This window comes from Nelusetta ayraudi, unplaced genomic scaffold (assembly GCF_046127955.1).
Source record: "Nelusetta ayraudi isolate G7.1 ecotype Tasmania unplaced genomic scaffold, CSIRO-AGI_Nayr_v1 ptg000135l, whole genome shotgun sequence".
Lineage (NCBI taxonomy): Eukaryota > Metazoa > Chordata > Actinopteri > Tetraodontiformes > Monacanthidae > Nelusetta > Nelusetta ayraudi.
Genome location: NW_027466185.1, coordinates 4,576,840 through 4,590,199, shown reverse-complemented (window position 1 = coordinate 4,590,199; position 13,360 = coordinate 4,576,840). Strand labels below are relative to the sequence as shown.

The 13,360-nt window shown below is 46.2% G+C and overlaps 1 protein-coding gene across 3 annotated transcripts in view; it reads right to left on the bottom strand.

Moving 5' to 3' along the window:
* The window catches only part of osbpl8 (oxysterol binding protein-like 8), a 69,008-nt gene that overhangs the window by 40,489 nt on the left and 15,159 nt on the right, over window positions 1-13,360 (bottom strand). For 2 of the 3 annotated variants that reach the window (XM_076012242.1, XM_076012243.1), the window contains exons 2-3: window positions 13,114-13,211; window positions 128-164 (exon numbers count right to left, since the gene is read on the bottom strand). In XM_076012242.1, the coding sequence (XP_075868357.1) occupies window positions 128-164; window positions 13,114-13,158 (82 nt within the window). In that variant the 5' untranslated portion in view covers window positions 13,159-13,211. The remainder of the gene's footprint in view (window positions 1-127; window positions 165-13,113; window positions 13,212-13,360) is intronic. The other variant, XM_076012244.1, reaches the window with a different exon arrangement.

Here is a 13,360-nt window from a genome sequence, read left to right as displayed (position 1 = left end):
ACTTAAAATGCACATACTTAAAAGCAGCTTTTGTCAGACAGAGTAGACGCATCAGTATTTGTACAGCCGTCTATTTATTTCAGCCCCCCCCCAAACTTCCCCCACCTCGAAAGGTTTGCTGGCTTACCCGTGGTGGAATGGTGCTCTCTCAACTCTGCATGGTGCTGCGGTGGGGGTGTGGGGAGAGGGGGAGGGGGGTTGAAGAGGGTGCAGACAGAAAAGGAAAAGAAAAAGAAAAGTGCAAGAGGGAGCAGCGGGAAGAGGAGTGAGAGTGGGAAGGTGCAGACGGAACAAGGTGCAGAGGATGAGCATCAGGTTTGGTTGGTTTTTTTGGGTGGTGGTGGTGGTGGTGGTAGTTTGGGTCCGCCATGTGTTGATGTTGACCAGATGGTGGCAGCGTGCGTGCGGCAGGGTGGGGCGTCGGCAAAAGCGGGGCGGCGGGGACAGCGGCAGCGGCGGTGTGGGCGGAGCCATGGCCAAAAGCGGGATGACAACACACACACACACACACACACACGCACACACACACACACACACACACAAAGAAAAGAGGAGACAAGAGACAGAAAACAAAGGAAAAAACAAACAAAATATTAGTTAAACCGAAATTTAAGAGACACGAGCGGAACACACAAGCTAGCAGCGGTGATGGGTGGGGGTGGGGTGGGGGGGGGAGTCAGGTGACGACAACAGCACAGGGGAGCTGAGAGAGCGCGCTGCTTTGACGAGATGAGACTGCACGCACACGCACACACACGCAAGCGCTTGTAATGCTCCAGTTATTCTTTTGTGGGTATCGGCTCGATCGAGTGGAACGCGTGTACCGCACACGTGGTTGAATGAAGTAACGCCGGCCAGCGAGCTTCTTAATTCCGAACCGCAAATGAACGCCCCACTTTTAGCCACCCGGCCGAAGCAGGTGTCTCACTGCCGTTCGAGCTAGCGCCACCTTGAGCAGCTTGTTTGGCTAACTAGCTAAAGAGCCGTGACTGTTTTTTTATTTGTTTTGCTTCTTCTTCTTTTTTTTACGGTGTCATCGCTCATCATTGATGCTTTGGAAAGCGTCAAGTGACATTTAAACACCGGGCAATAAGTAAAGCAACGCAAATAAACGACGCAAAAATATACATTTTCCGCTGCCGAATTTTTCCTGTACACACCGAGTGCGAGGAAAATATGCATATAAAATTCAAAGTTTGGCGCTCTTTCCCTCGCGCCGAAGGAGAAACAATGGAGTCGATTACATCCTCCAGTGATGATGTCCTGGTGACGGTTGAATTAAAAAAGAAAAAGAATAGAAATGTTTGGGTACACCCAATATTGCTCTTGAGAGAGGAGATTGGCGACTTCAACACAACGATTCAGGAGTTCGAAATTTTACCCAGTGAAATTTCACCAGTACCTTTGAATTTCCGTCGGACAATATGAAGTACTGCTCCGTCAATTGGCTCCACGTTTGCAGAGGAACAAATTACCAAGAGCAGATTGATCCGGAACAGCGGCTACCTACATGTCTGAGGTAAGGTCAGCATGTCAATCAACATGCCAATATCTTTTTGATTGGTCAGCTGTTCGCCTTTTCACAAAATTCGAGAGCGAAAAAATAACAGCCGCTTTTTCGCCGCGCGGAAATTTGCTGCTGGTGTCAAAGGTTGTATCTTCCAAAAAACAAATTATTCACCTCGCAATCTCGCTCTCGGTGTGCAAGGACCTTATCAGCTGTCATTAGCCATGTTTCTTTTCTTTGGTGATAGATAATGTGTGTAATTGTTACAATAATCCACTTGGAACAGATTCAAATGTTCCTTTACGAAACTCGAAAAAACTGCCAGGTTCCATAGCCCAGAGGACCAGAACAAATTCTTGAACGCTTCAGGTTCCTTATTCAATTCCCACCTGCCACGCAGGAAAGAACGGAGGCATCCCTGTGTGTATTTACCATTGAAACAAGGACTCAGTTGTAACCTTCTGCAAAGTGAAGTAAGAATTAGAGGTAAAACTGCATGTTTGCACTGGTATGAGTGTTCCCGAAAGCAGATGGATACTGTAAATCTTTAATATTGTTGTTCTGGCAGACCCACTCACATTTGTGTTATTGGATTTTCACTAATTCCCAGTTTCCGAATTACTTAGCCGCAAAAATAAGTCAGTTCTCGGAAAAAGGAAAATGTTTCACATGGGAATTGAAGTTGACGGCAATGGCTTCCAACTGCCCAATGGAAAAAGTTTCAGTAATAATGATAATGATAATAAACGAGAAGTAACTTTACTGTTCACGGGTGAATTAAGCCTCAACCTGAAGAGGACCTAGGTTAAGGCAAGGACATGGCCGCGTCACTACGGTACCTGGAACAGCGCCGCGTTGATCTAATCGGCAATGGGACACAACACAACCCCCAGGCAGTTCAGGCAAGTGGGAAAAGACACTGAAAACAACACCGCTGATCGGATGTGTCGCTCGGGGTAATCGGTGCGTGGGACGAGGACGCCTAAGTTTTGGATTCCAAGAGAAAACCTCGGGAGCCACCGTCTGAGAGGATAGAGCCCAGTGGAAAGCTGCTTAGGACAAAAAGGCCAGCGGATTTGAAGGAGTTGCGCAGTGTCAGAGGTCCTTCACCAGGGCTTTGTGGCGAGGCATCAACAAAGTAGTTTTCTAATTTAATCTTGGCTTAGCTCATTATCTCACAGCGGGTTGGAGAAGAGCTACGTCGAGGTCACTCTCCCATTTGGCCACAGGGTCATTTTCCACTGTTAGGTTTGGGCCACAAATGCGGCCTCTGTGTCGAGGCCTTAAGTGAGACTGAGCCACTCAAGACGCGTCAATCACACAGTGGATGCTCTCTATGCAAAAGCTGCCTCCCCTCACCCACTGGTGCTGATCAATCAGACGGATGACCAAAGTTTATTAAGTTTAGGAATATTGCATAGAAAATGAAGCAGTGAAACACGTTAGGTGAAAACTCTGTGAAGCTCACCTCGCTTCATGGTAGACTATGGCGATACGCAAACACCTTAAATGCTGAAATGAGTCGCTGTCTCATCACGCACCAAAAAGAGGAGTTCACAAATAACATTGAGGATAGACTTTTCGTAAATGCATGCTTATTTGTTAATTAATCATCAGTCTATGACGCAAAGCACATAATACTGTAACGTTGGCATGCTCGTCAATAAACAGACGTTGTAGTTGGCTTATAAGCTGGCTTTATTACTGCTTCCGACAACCTCAAATGCAGGCCTTTTCTCCATCAACTCCCTCAACGGAGAACCTGAGACTCGACACGTGTCTTAATAATTCTCCAGAACTCCCACAAACCTGCTCGCACACACACCTTTCCCAGGAACACACACACCCTCTTAAAGGGACCTTAACACAGGCACCAATACACTTGTTTTTTTTGGCTGCTCCTTGGGATGAAATCGTCAAAGACTGCTAATAAAATAAAAGGCACCTGCTTGGATGACTGAGATGCAAGGACATCTGGGGAAAATGACATGGCAAGAAGGGCCGCTGGCACTGGGAGATTTACCTACAACAATGTTAGGAGGAAACGGGGAGGGGGGGTTTATTGGGTCGAAGAGTATCCACGGTGATGTCAGCACCACGGTTTGAACACTGGGACTGCTGCAGCTATCCAGGCTAATATTTCTCCTGGAAGCTTCCGAGCCTTGAACACAACAGAGGCAGCCTCCCTCTCTGCCTGAAAGGATGAAGAGTGCTTGTGCGGGACAAAATGCCGTGACATATTACATAATGTTTAAACATCACTGGCAGCAGATTCCTGACCCAGTTTCTGTTTCGAAGAGCGAGGAGGGAGCGGTAGCAGCCTATTCTCCCCCCCCCCCTCGCCCAACACCCCACGCCCTCCCCTTTATAATACCTGAAGGGCACCTTGAGACAGTCGTCTGGCTACGTATGCCGAAACACACACACGCAAATTCCAAATGTCCTGTCTGTGCATCCATTGTCATTACGGATGCAGCTTGACGTGAAAAAGACACAACAACAATAAAGGCTCCCTATTGTGGGGAATTCACCTATTCTATTGATATATCTATCAATAAAGTGTCTCCAGCCTGCCAATGAGCTTCCCCGTTTTGAGAGAGGTTCATCCTTCACTTGTGTTGATTGGTACTGTAGCTCTCCCAGGCCATTTCCTCTGCAGCCTGGGATGGAGGGTTATTACGTGGGACCTACGATGTGATACGATGACTTCCTCTCGCGGGGTTTCACCCACGGAGTAAATGAAAAGTGTGAACGGCAGCTCGGATATCTTCTTGCTTATCTCGCATTTCAGTCGATTTCTTGTGTTAAGTGATTGCGATGTATTAATCTAAGGTGATAAATGGTTCCAGCCAAGAGTTGTTTTCTTAAATGAATGATACAGTCATAGTATTTCTTCTTAATGAGCGTGATTTGCCATGATGTGTAAGGATTTAATAGAAGCGCACATGATTATCACGTTATAACAGCGTGGCACATCTGTTGAGGATCTAATCTGTAATACCTTGTGATGTTACAAGAGTGATTTATGCCAGCGTCCTGCTGAAGGCCGAGGGTAAATCTGAGACATGTGGTGTGATAAGCACGACCTCATCCATCATGGAATTGACCCACATGTCAGCATGATGCTGGTTTAAGCCAGAGTTCAGGCAGGCAGGCAGGCACTGGAGGTGGTGATCTTTGGGGACAATCCATACGGTGCGTTATTTACAACACCAACACACAACACACAACAAACAGTGTGTATAAATTCTGATGTTCCACCGGACTGAAGCCAGTGGCAAGAAATCCAGAGCCAAGGTGGTAAACGCTATTCATTCATAAATGTGTGTCAGTATTAGGCAGTAGGAAGTCAAGGGGTCTTGTTCAGCTGCACTGAAAGTCACCAAGCAAAAGGAAATGAAATATACTGTATGTAATGTTTACGTGAACATGACTGGTGACCTTTGGTGATGGTGTCACTAATTGGCTCTGTGAAATTCAAGAAATTTGGATTCAAAAATGCCACCAGAGCTTCTATCAACATTATGAGAGCTGCATTTTGGGTGAGCTATTCCTTTCAGGTCCCATCAGTTTCCTATCAGTTTGTAGCAGGAGGAATCCCAATCCCAATTCTTGGTTTGGAAAAAACAAAACAAAAGAAAACAAAACATTTGAGACGTTTGACATTCTTGAAAATGTTAATGGTGTCTGAAAACCTATTTCCACCACTGTATAAACAGGGCCTCCATATAGCTGGTTTCTAAGGGCCGTTCAATTATAGTATCTATTCATAATGGAACTGACATTATTCTCCAGCACGTCTACTTCCCTTTGCCACTTAGTGGCTAGCTGTCCTGAACAAGCTCAGGATATAAAACGTGTTGACAGATGCTGATCTTCAATTACCTGTCGGGTGTTTAGCTCGTCCTCTATATGCCGGTGAAGGAAGGAAAATGCAACTCATGAATGGCCTGACGGTAAATCTATAGAGAGGAAATTCCCAGCTGTGGTGGTGATGGTGTAATCAGGCATGTAGGGGCAAATCACTATAGATTTCTGCATTGTCTCTTTGGTTTTTTCCCCCCAACCACTCGTGGTCGCTAAGGTCGAGACAAATGGCACCTCAAGGATGAGAGGGAAGGCAAGCGAGCTGCTTGTAGGATTTGGCAGAAGTTAAATGGTCTGTGGAGATTTTTTAAAATAAGGTTGTTTTTTGTCGTTTTCCATTTTTAAATTCTCACTAAAAGTGTTAAAATCCGTCGGCCGCCAAGTATTACAAAAACGTTGAGCCAAATGCAAAATTCTGGTTGGACGGCAGGACGAGGAGGAGCTTCAGCACAATCACATTAGCAACTGAGGAAAGCGCAGACAGCCCAGGAGGTTGCGTGGGGGGGGGTTGAGGGGGAAGGTGGGGATGGAGGGGGTGTCCAAAGGCCCCATGCAGAGTGGAGATTTAGTTTCATGACCGTTTGATAGTTTGTGTTTAACTAAGGCTGAACGATACAGGTGAACAATTCCCCTAAAAATAAATAACAATAATAAAAATTAAAAACACAGCTTTTCGCATGAGAAGATTTTTCGTTGCAAAAGATGATTCCAAATTTCCTAACCCTCCCCGGCTATTTCCCACTCACAAGATGGCTGCAGGAAGCTCCGGTTGCAGTTCTGAACTTGACACGAAAGAGGAAAGTAACATAGTAACCTCTCACTTTCCCTGGAGCGCCAGACGCTAACTTCCCAGACGACGACTCAATTAAGTGTCCTAGTAGTCTCACGACAGGAGAGCTGCTATTTGAAAGTTGTTGTTTTTTTTTTACTGGTAGGAGGCGGCAGGGCGGGCACACCATGTTTGTTGCTTGGTCAACACAAAGCACATCGATGATTGGCCCCCGTCCTATACTCAGCTCCTCCAGTAGCTCTTCAGAATGAAGACACTCGGGCACTCGCCAAGTCACATCCTCACTGGCTCTTTTATAGTGGAAAGTACAAAAAACAACAACAAAAAAAAACTTTCCCTCAAATATTGCCGTGATAATTTTGTATCGGAGCAAAAGACACAAAAGACTTCGGAGAAAAATTAAAAGCTAAAGTGAAAGAAAAATTTTCATTATTCTTATTTCTGTTTCATACCGTACTTTCATCTCTCTTTATACTAAAAACATTGCGTGCCATTACTTAAGAACAATGTGCCTTTTATTACACCTAGTTCCCTTGTTAAGCCGCTGAAAACATGAAGCGTCTACCTACCTACCTACCTACCTACCTACCTAACTAACTAAAAAAAAAAGGAGCATCAAGAACCCGTCGACCACTCCGTCATTTTCCATTTTCCTTCACTGCATCCATCACTGTGGCGCTCTACTCTGGACCAGGGGTTCAAGGACTTTGCTATCAAACACATGCACCTAATGGGAGCAGCATGATCCGCGTTATCCATGAAACAAAGAGAAAGAGAGAAATGGAGACCTTGAGTGACAGACGGCAGCGAGAGTGGGTTGGCCCTCCGACAATATGCTGGAGACAAACTGGCGTTGCGAAAAAGGGCGAGCTCGGATTACAGAAAGAGAAGAAATGCGTTACCGTGCGCTCGGGATCGGTCGCAGGAGGGGATTCCCCTTGTGGGTGCACTTCCTGTGGGTGCACCTGTTGGCCGGACACGAGCAAGGCAACGACCAGCTTCCTCAGTCCACCGGACGCTCGCACAAACACACGCAGTAAACACTGAAGGGAGGAGACAAGGTGATGGTGGGGGAGCAAGACACAAGAGACTCTTCACCTCCCGTGACCGCCTCACCCCTCCACCGCTCAACCCCCTCCTCCACTTTTTCCATCTCCCCCTCGTTTCCCCGTCAACCTCTTGTTCTTGATTCATTTGTTACGTCACAGGAATTCACAAACGCTAAACCTCTGCACTGAATACCTGCACTAAGGGACATTCAAGGGGCGCCCCCAAGAGGTCGTGTTTGCTGTGACCTGGACAGGAATCAAACCCTGGATCCACAAGTGCTCGGCCAGTGCGGTATAGCACCAGTCCAATAGACAGGCTATAGCTAATGCTAGCTATCCCACGTTCTCCCGTGTGTGGGTGATAGAATTTTGTCTATGAATTTCCACAGCTGTCTTACAAGTGACTGATTTTAAAGTGGCACAAGGCGGAGTTGGCAGGGAACAGCAATGCACTATAAGAGAAAAAATGATGAGATCAAAAAGCGTGCACACAAGGCAACAGCTAAATAAGCTTTGGCTGCTCATAAAGGGCCGAGTTCCAAGCAGCCATCGACGCCCTTGGAGAGACGCTGACTGCAGCCACATGGCCTTTCCTGTAAATCTTGTTGACCGAAGGTGCTCCTGCTCCAATAAATTGAAGCAATCTGCTCGTCTATCATGAGAAAAAAAATCACCCCCACCCCCTTCAGGGCCATGCGTGTGGCGACACAGCAGCCCTGCAACCTTATTATGAGGCCGAGCGGCGCGAGCTGAGTCTAATGCACTCTTGCTGCGCTTCCCATTTGCCAGCTTTACTTGGCTGGCCGTGCACAACAAGGGCATCTCGAAGAAACGCCACCCCAGGGTGAAGCTTTCAGTCGTGCGCACATTGACCAGCATCATACAGGGAAGCGTGTCTTTCACAGGGGCTGCTTCTCCTCACTCGTGAACATGTTTTGTTTTTTTTCCGGAGGATCGCCAAAGAATCAATAGGTCTCTTGAGCGCAAGATTCTTTCAAAGAGTCAAAAGTATAAGAGAGAGTAGATCATCCAATCTTACTTCCATTTAATCAAGAACCAGGCGGACCTCCGCCTACAAGATTTACTCTCCCTCCTGGGGAAGGAGCGCACAAATCTTGGCCCTTCCGTTTCATCCCAGATGATAAATGGCCGCATCTGAACTGGCCTTTTCGAAGTCGACTCGGAAACCTTCGGCCTGCGGTTTCCTTCTGCCTCCCAAAACCCGAGTGGAGGTCGCGCAGGATGAGCTTTTCTTTCCTGTTTACTTCTGATGGCGGTGAGTCTCTCCTCAGTCTGCAGCTGTCGACAGGACTAGGCTTTGATTTCTCACTTCCTGTCAACTCCCCCCCCGAGCCAATTTTCACCTCGGCCTACGTGCAGCCTCCTGTAAGGCTGAGGTCCTGTCCACACAGGAACATTTTTAGGTGGAAACGGTAAAGTATTTAACCATTATGGCGTTTCGTCCATATGGCAACGGCGTTTTGGGTCCCCCGAAACTGTATTTTTTAACAACGGGTCCCAGAGTGGGAAAATCCAACAACGCCGTTTCGTCATTGTCCCATCGTTGCCGTCTGGACAGTGAAAACGGCTTTTCCTTGTAAAATGATGACGTCATCGTACCATCACCGTCATGTCATCCAGAAAAAACAAGGCAGGCAATGCGGCAGCAGCGGCACAAACAATAACGATGGTGGCGAGCGGATTTGTAATCCAGTGTGACACGTAATCGTAATTCCACCTCGTCGTCGGTCCACACAAGAGACTCAGTTTTTTCCCTCTACTCGCCATTGTTTCGTTTTCGTGTTTGGCGTGTTGCGGAAATGGGGTTATTTTTACATTCTGGGTCCGTTGCCTGTGTCAGCGTCTGTTAACAGCGCCACGTTTCGGTGTGGCATTACATCGTTTTCACCCACCATTCCGTTTCCATCTACCAGTGCGTGGACGTGTCTTTTTTCGCCCGCCGGGAAAGAAAAAAAAAAAACGGTAACGTTCCCGTGTGGACAGGGCCTGAGTGCAGCCGCCTCGTGTGGCATTATTGGTCTAGCACCACAGCCGAGCGCCAACTGTGAGATTCTATGAGAGCGAGAATCAAGATTAGCGCATGTGAGCGTGAGACTTGTACTGCATTTAAGATGAGCGTCACAGCTTTTCAGTGACTAAAAATAATCTTGGCAGTGGTGGAAAAGGCGCTTTTGATGCCTCATGCATTTGCGATGTATTGTATTGCGCTATGAGTCAGTCTCCAAGTCTCCTCGTGCAGTTTGTTTCAGTACGGTCAACAAAAAAATGTACCGTGTGCCGCTCATAAATGGATGTTTCTGCAAGACAACAGAAGACACAACACATCCAGAGTGCAAGAGTGTTACAAGTATTACAAAAATTCAGTTTTTCTTACTTTGTCATACGAACAATAAACAACAAAATAATTTCCATTTGTTTGTGCGTCTCTGATGCAGCCAAAACGCACATAAAAATAAATTTTCGGGTAAATATTTCATGACAATAACTGGGACTGAGTAAAAATGTTAAAAAAAGAAGCACCAAGAACTGAAGTTCTTCATCTTTGGTTGAAAAGTGCCATTGCAAGGTCCGTCCGTCTGTGAGGATCATGTTCATCAATGACAACGAATCCTGGTTGTGTATTGGCCTTCCAGGGATACACAGCCAACCCTGAAAGTTGTGTCCAAGGCAGCCCCGTTTAGTCGAAGCCCTAGTTTGTTTCCCCAGAAAGTCAGTGAATGTGCAATCCAATTCTGATTTGGACGGTGTTTCAACCCAAAAAATACACAAGTCCTCTGTCCACTCTGAGAGAACCACATGCAGGTAGTGAACTACCAAAGCACGGCTTCGTGAACCACCTAAGCAAATGCACGCATTAACCAGTAGAGGTTTCTTGTTCGCCGTTTGTCTGGTCTTCACCTTGACTAATTCTGGATTCAGCGCCACCAAAGGGAAGGAGGAGAACGAGTTGTTCGAAAGGGTCGCTTTATTTGCCAAAAGCGCCGTCCTGAAAGCAAGCTTGGCTGAAATCCAGCTGAATATTGCAACCTCGATTGAGTTTAGGAGGGAAGGCGACCTAGATCTTACTCACCTGCAGCTATTCGTTTTGTCTATTTTTCCCCTCCTCCGTGTGAAAATTTGGTAGTTTACACTGCTCTTTTACATTTTTCAATTATAAAAGAGTGGTTTAAAAAAAAAGAGTAAACCCCCAGGCAGGCACACTGGGACAGAGCAATGGCGGTCTATCTAAAAGAAAGATGTTTCTGGCTGGTCTAAAGTGTGTGGGCTGACTCGCCACCGCAGCACATTTCAGATCTTGGCTTTAATGATTCACCGTTGCAGCAGCGGGCTTTTCTCAACACGCATGGGAGGATTCCGATAAGGTGTTCACCCCATTTATTACTTACTGTGAAATTAATCTTGCCCTTCAGAGTCCAGCAAACAGAAGACGTGCACGCACGCTTCCAACACGGTCCACACGTGCGCTTGTTTACGCCGGGGATGGTTGCACTTTCAAACTAATCCTGCGGACGGGTCGCCGCAGAGCTCCTGAGGCAAGTGGCCATCGACAGCAGCCAAGGGGGAAAGCTACACGGCAGTACAGCGTTCCAATCTCCCCGAGGCAGAGGAGGATGTGGCAGTCACAGACCCTCTTCTCTTACCTCGGAGCTACTTCATGTCCATTGTTGAAGGGCATAATGGCCGTCTGTCTGTCTGTCATTTTTCACAACAGCAGGTCGGCGGCTCTATCGTTGCAGTACGTTAACAATGCAAACGGCCGTCGACCGAACGGTGTTGGACGTGTGAAACGAGGAGAAAGGGGAGCTCCTCACTGTGAGGATGTCAGAGTGTGTGTTGGGTGTGGGGGAGGGGTTGGGAGCACCTGGCACACCTTTCGGAGCCTTTCATCGTGTCTGCCGAGGGGGCCCCTCTTTCACCGAGCGCACCGCCAGCGATACGATGTGACTGAAAAGGGAAGCGAGCCCACTCTAGTTACGCTCCAATGTGTTCAATGTGTTTTATTGATATGATAATCAATTTGTTTGGATGCCATATATCACACAGTATCCGTAAAGATACAATTACATATACTTTTGTACTTAAATAATAAAACAAAGTACATATGACTTGACGTGTTAATCTGTCATCTATTCCTGGCATATTTTTTTAACAGTGAGAACTTAACCAAGGTCACCACTTGACTTATCTTAAAGCAGCGTTTCTCAACTGGTGGGTCGTGGAGCTGTTTTGATTGGTTGGTGGCTTCATAGCAAGTTTCCCTTCTTTTTTTTTTAAAGGTATAACCGCCTAATGTGTATCGTGAATATTTAATTGTGGCACTTGCCCCATTTTGCTCCCACCTCAGAAAGTATAAAGGGGGAACTTCCTTTCCCCCAAGTTTAGTTTCCAGGGGTACCTTTTTTGGTGACGCACACCAGTCTCTTGCCAGTCAGACATGTGTTCGTGGATTGGGTATGTGATGCAATTTGAAGATGAAGGAGTCAATACTGAAGAAAACATTCAGAAGCAACGTTTGCTTTCCCTGCGGCTTGATTCAGCCATTAAGGTGTGTTTTGTGTCATCTGCACCATGGTATTCATAATGCTTATATGAAGCTATGCTATTGCTAAGCTAGGCTATATGGAGCATGTTTGATTAGTCTCTAGGTTTGTACGCATTTTAAGACCTGAATGTTTGTGTCACTGTGGTTGGTGATTTGTTTGATTATTTTTTGTGTTTTTGTATTTGATTCAGTTGGTTTGGGACATATTTAATTAAAATCCTAATCAATACAAAGGAACTCCTCGATATCTCCACAGGCAACAATTCCAACAGGGGTGGAACTAAATGGCAGCTCTGGTATTCAGTCCTGAATACCAAACCACTTTTCGACGCAAAGGGGTTTGAGAAATTACAACTACAACTGTGGACGATGTCTTAATAACACTGTCTGCAATCGTAACAGGGTTGACAACTGCTGTGTCCTTGCACAACACTGTCACTACTGATCTAGCATTTCAGCCAAACCAGTTCCAACGGATGACCTCCCACCTCTGATGTGAAAGCGATGGTTGCGCTCGATGTTTCTGTCATTCTCGATTTTTTTTTTCTTGCAACTGTCGCTCAGTGGCAGCTGGCGATCAGAGCGCAGCCTCAACCTAGTCACCATGAAAAGTGTCCTGAGATATCGGGCGCTATAAACATGACAATGGATCAAATTAAATGAAATGAATTCATCACTTAGTCCCAGTATTGGCTAATACACAGTAAATACCAATTACCACTCAAATATTTACTTCTTTTTTTGTGCTTTATTGCACACTAAAGCGTTCATTCGAAAAGTCTTGTCTAATAAATCTTCATGCAAATAGTGTCTTAGTAGATAACAAAACTAATGAGCAACGACTAACGGGTTACTATATAACGGCCGATGCTCGTTTCGATCATTTTTATTTAAAGAAAACAGAAAACAAGAGGTTGCCTCAGGCAAAGGTGTAAAAAATATTCCACGCGACAGAAGTTAAATTACAGGCAGAATGACTCCCTGGGGGCAATGGAGCACCTTGGACACACCAAAGTGTCCAAGGTGCTCTCCCAAGGTTGATTTATTCCCCGCGGTGGCAGGAGGGATTTCTAACATGACGACATACAATGGGGATGAGCGAAGACCATTCACTATAGGAGACAATGCAAAGAACCATGGTATTTATGAAGAGGCTGGGTAAATGTAGTTTACTGTGGGTACTTTTTTGAAGAAAATGCGGTTCTAGATCTTTCCATTTTTCTGGTGACTATCTCCTTTCTAAGCCATACAAGCACATAGTCCTTCCTGTTGAGGTATATGGTGGACATGTGTACCTGTGACATAATGTGGCTTTGAGTGTGTGCGCTCTACTCACCAAGGTTTTCTCGGGCTCCTGCTGGGACTCAGAGGAGGACTCCATGGTTGTGTTAATCCAGAGTCACGGGCGTCAGTGCCACACCGATGGCTGCATGTCTGTCAGGAGGGAGGGAGAAGTGACAAGTCAACACAACAGGACATTGCACTGATTTCTTTTTCTTTTTTTCACTATGCAACTTGTTTGTCCCTCATGTAGGACTGGATACGGAATTCGTTGCACCAGCCAAAATTCTCTGATCCTATTG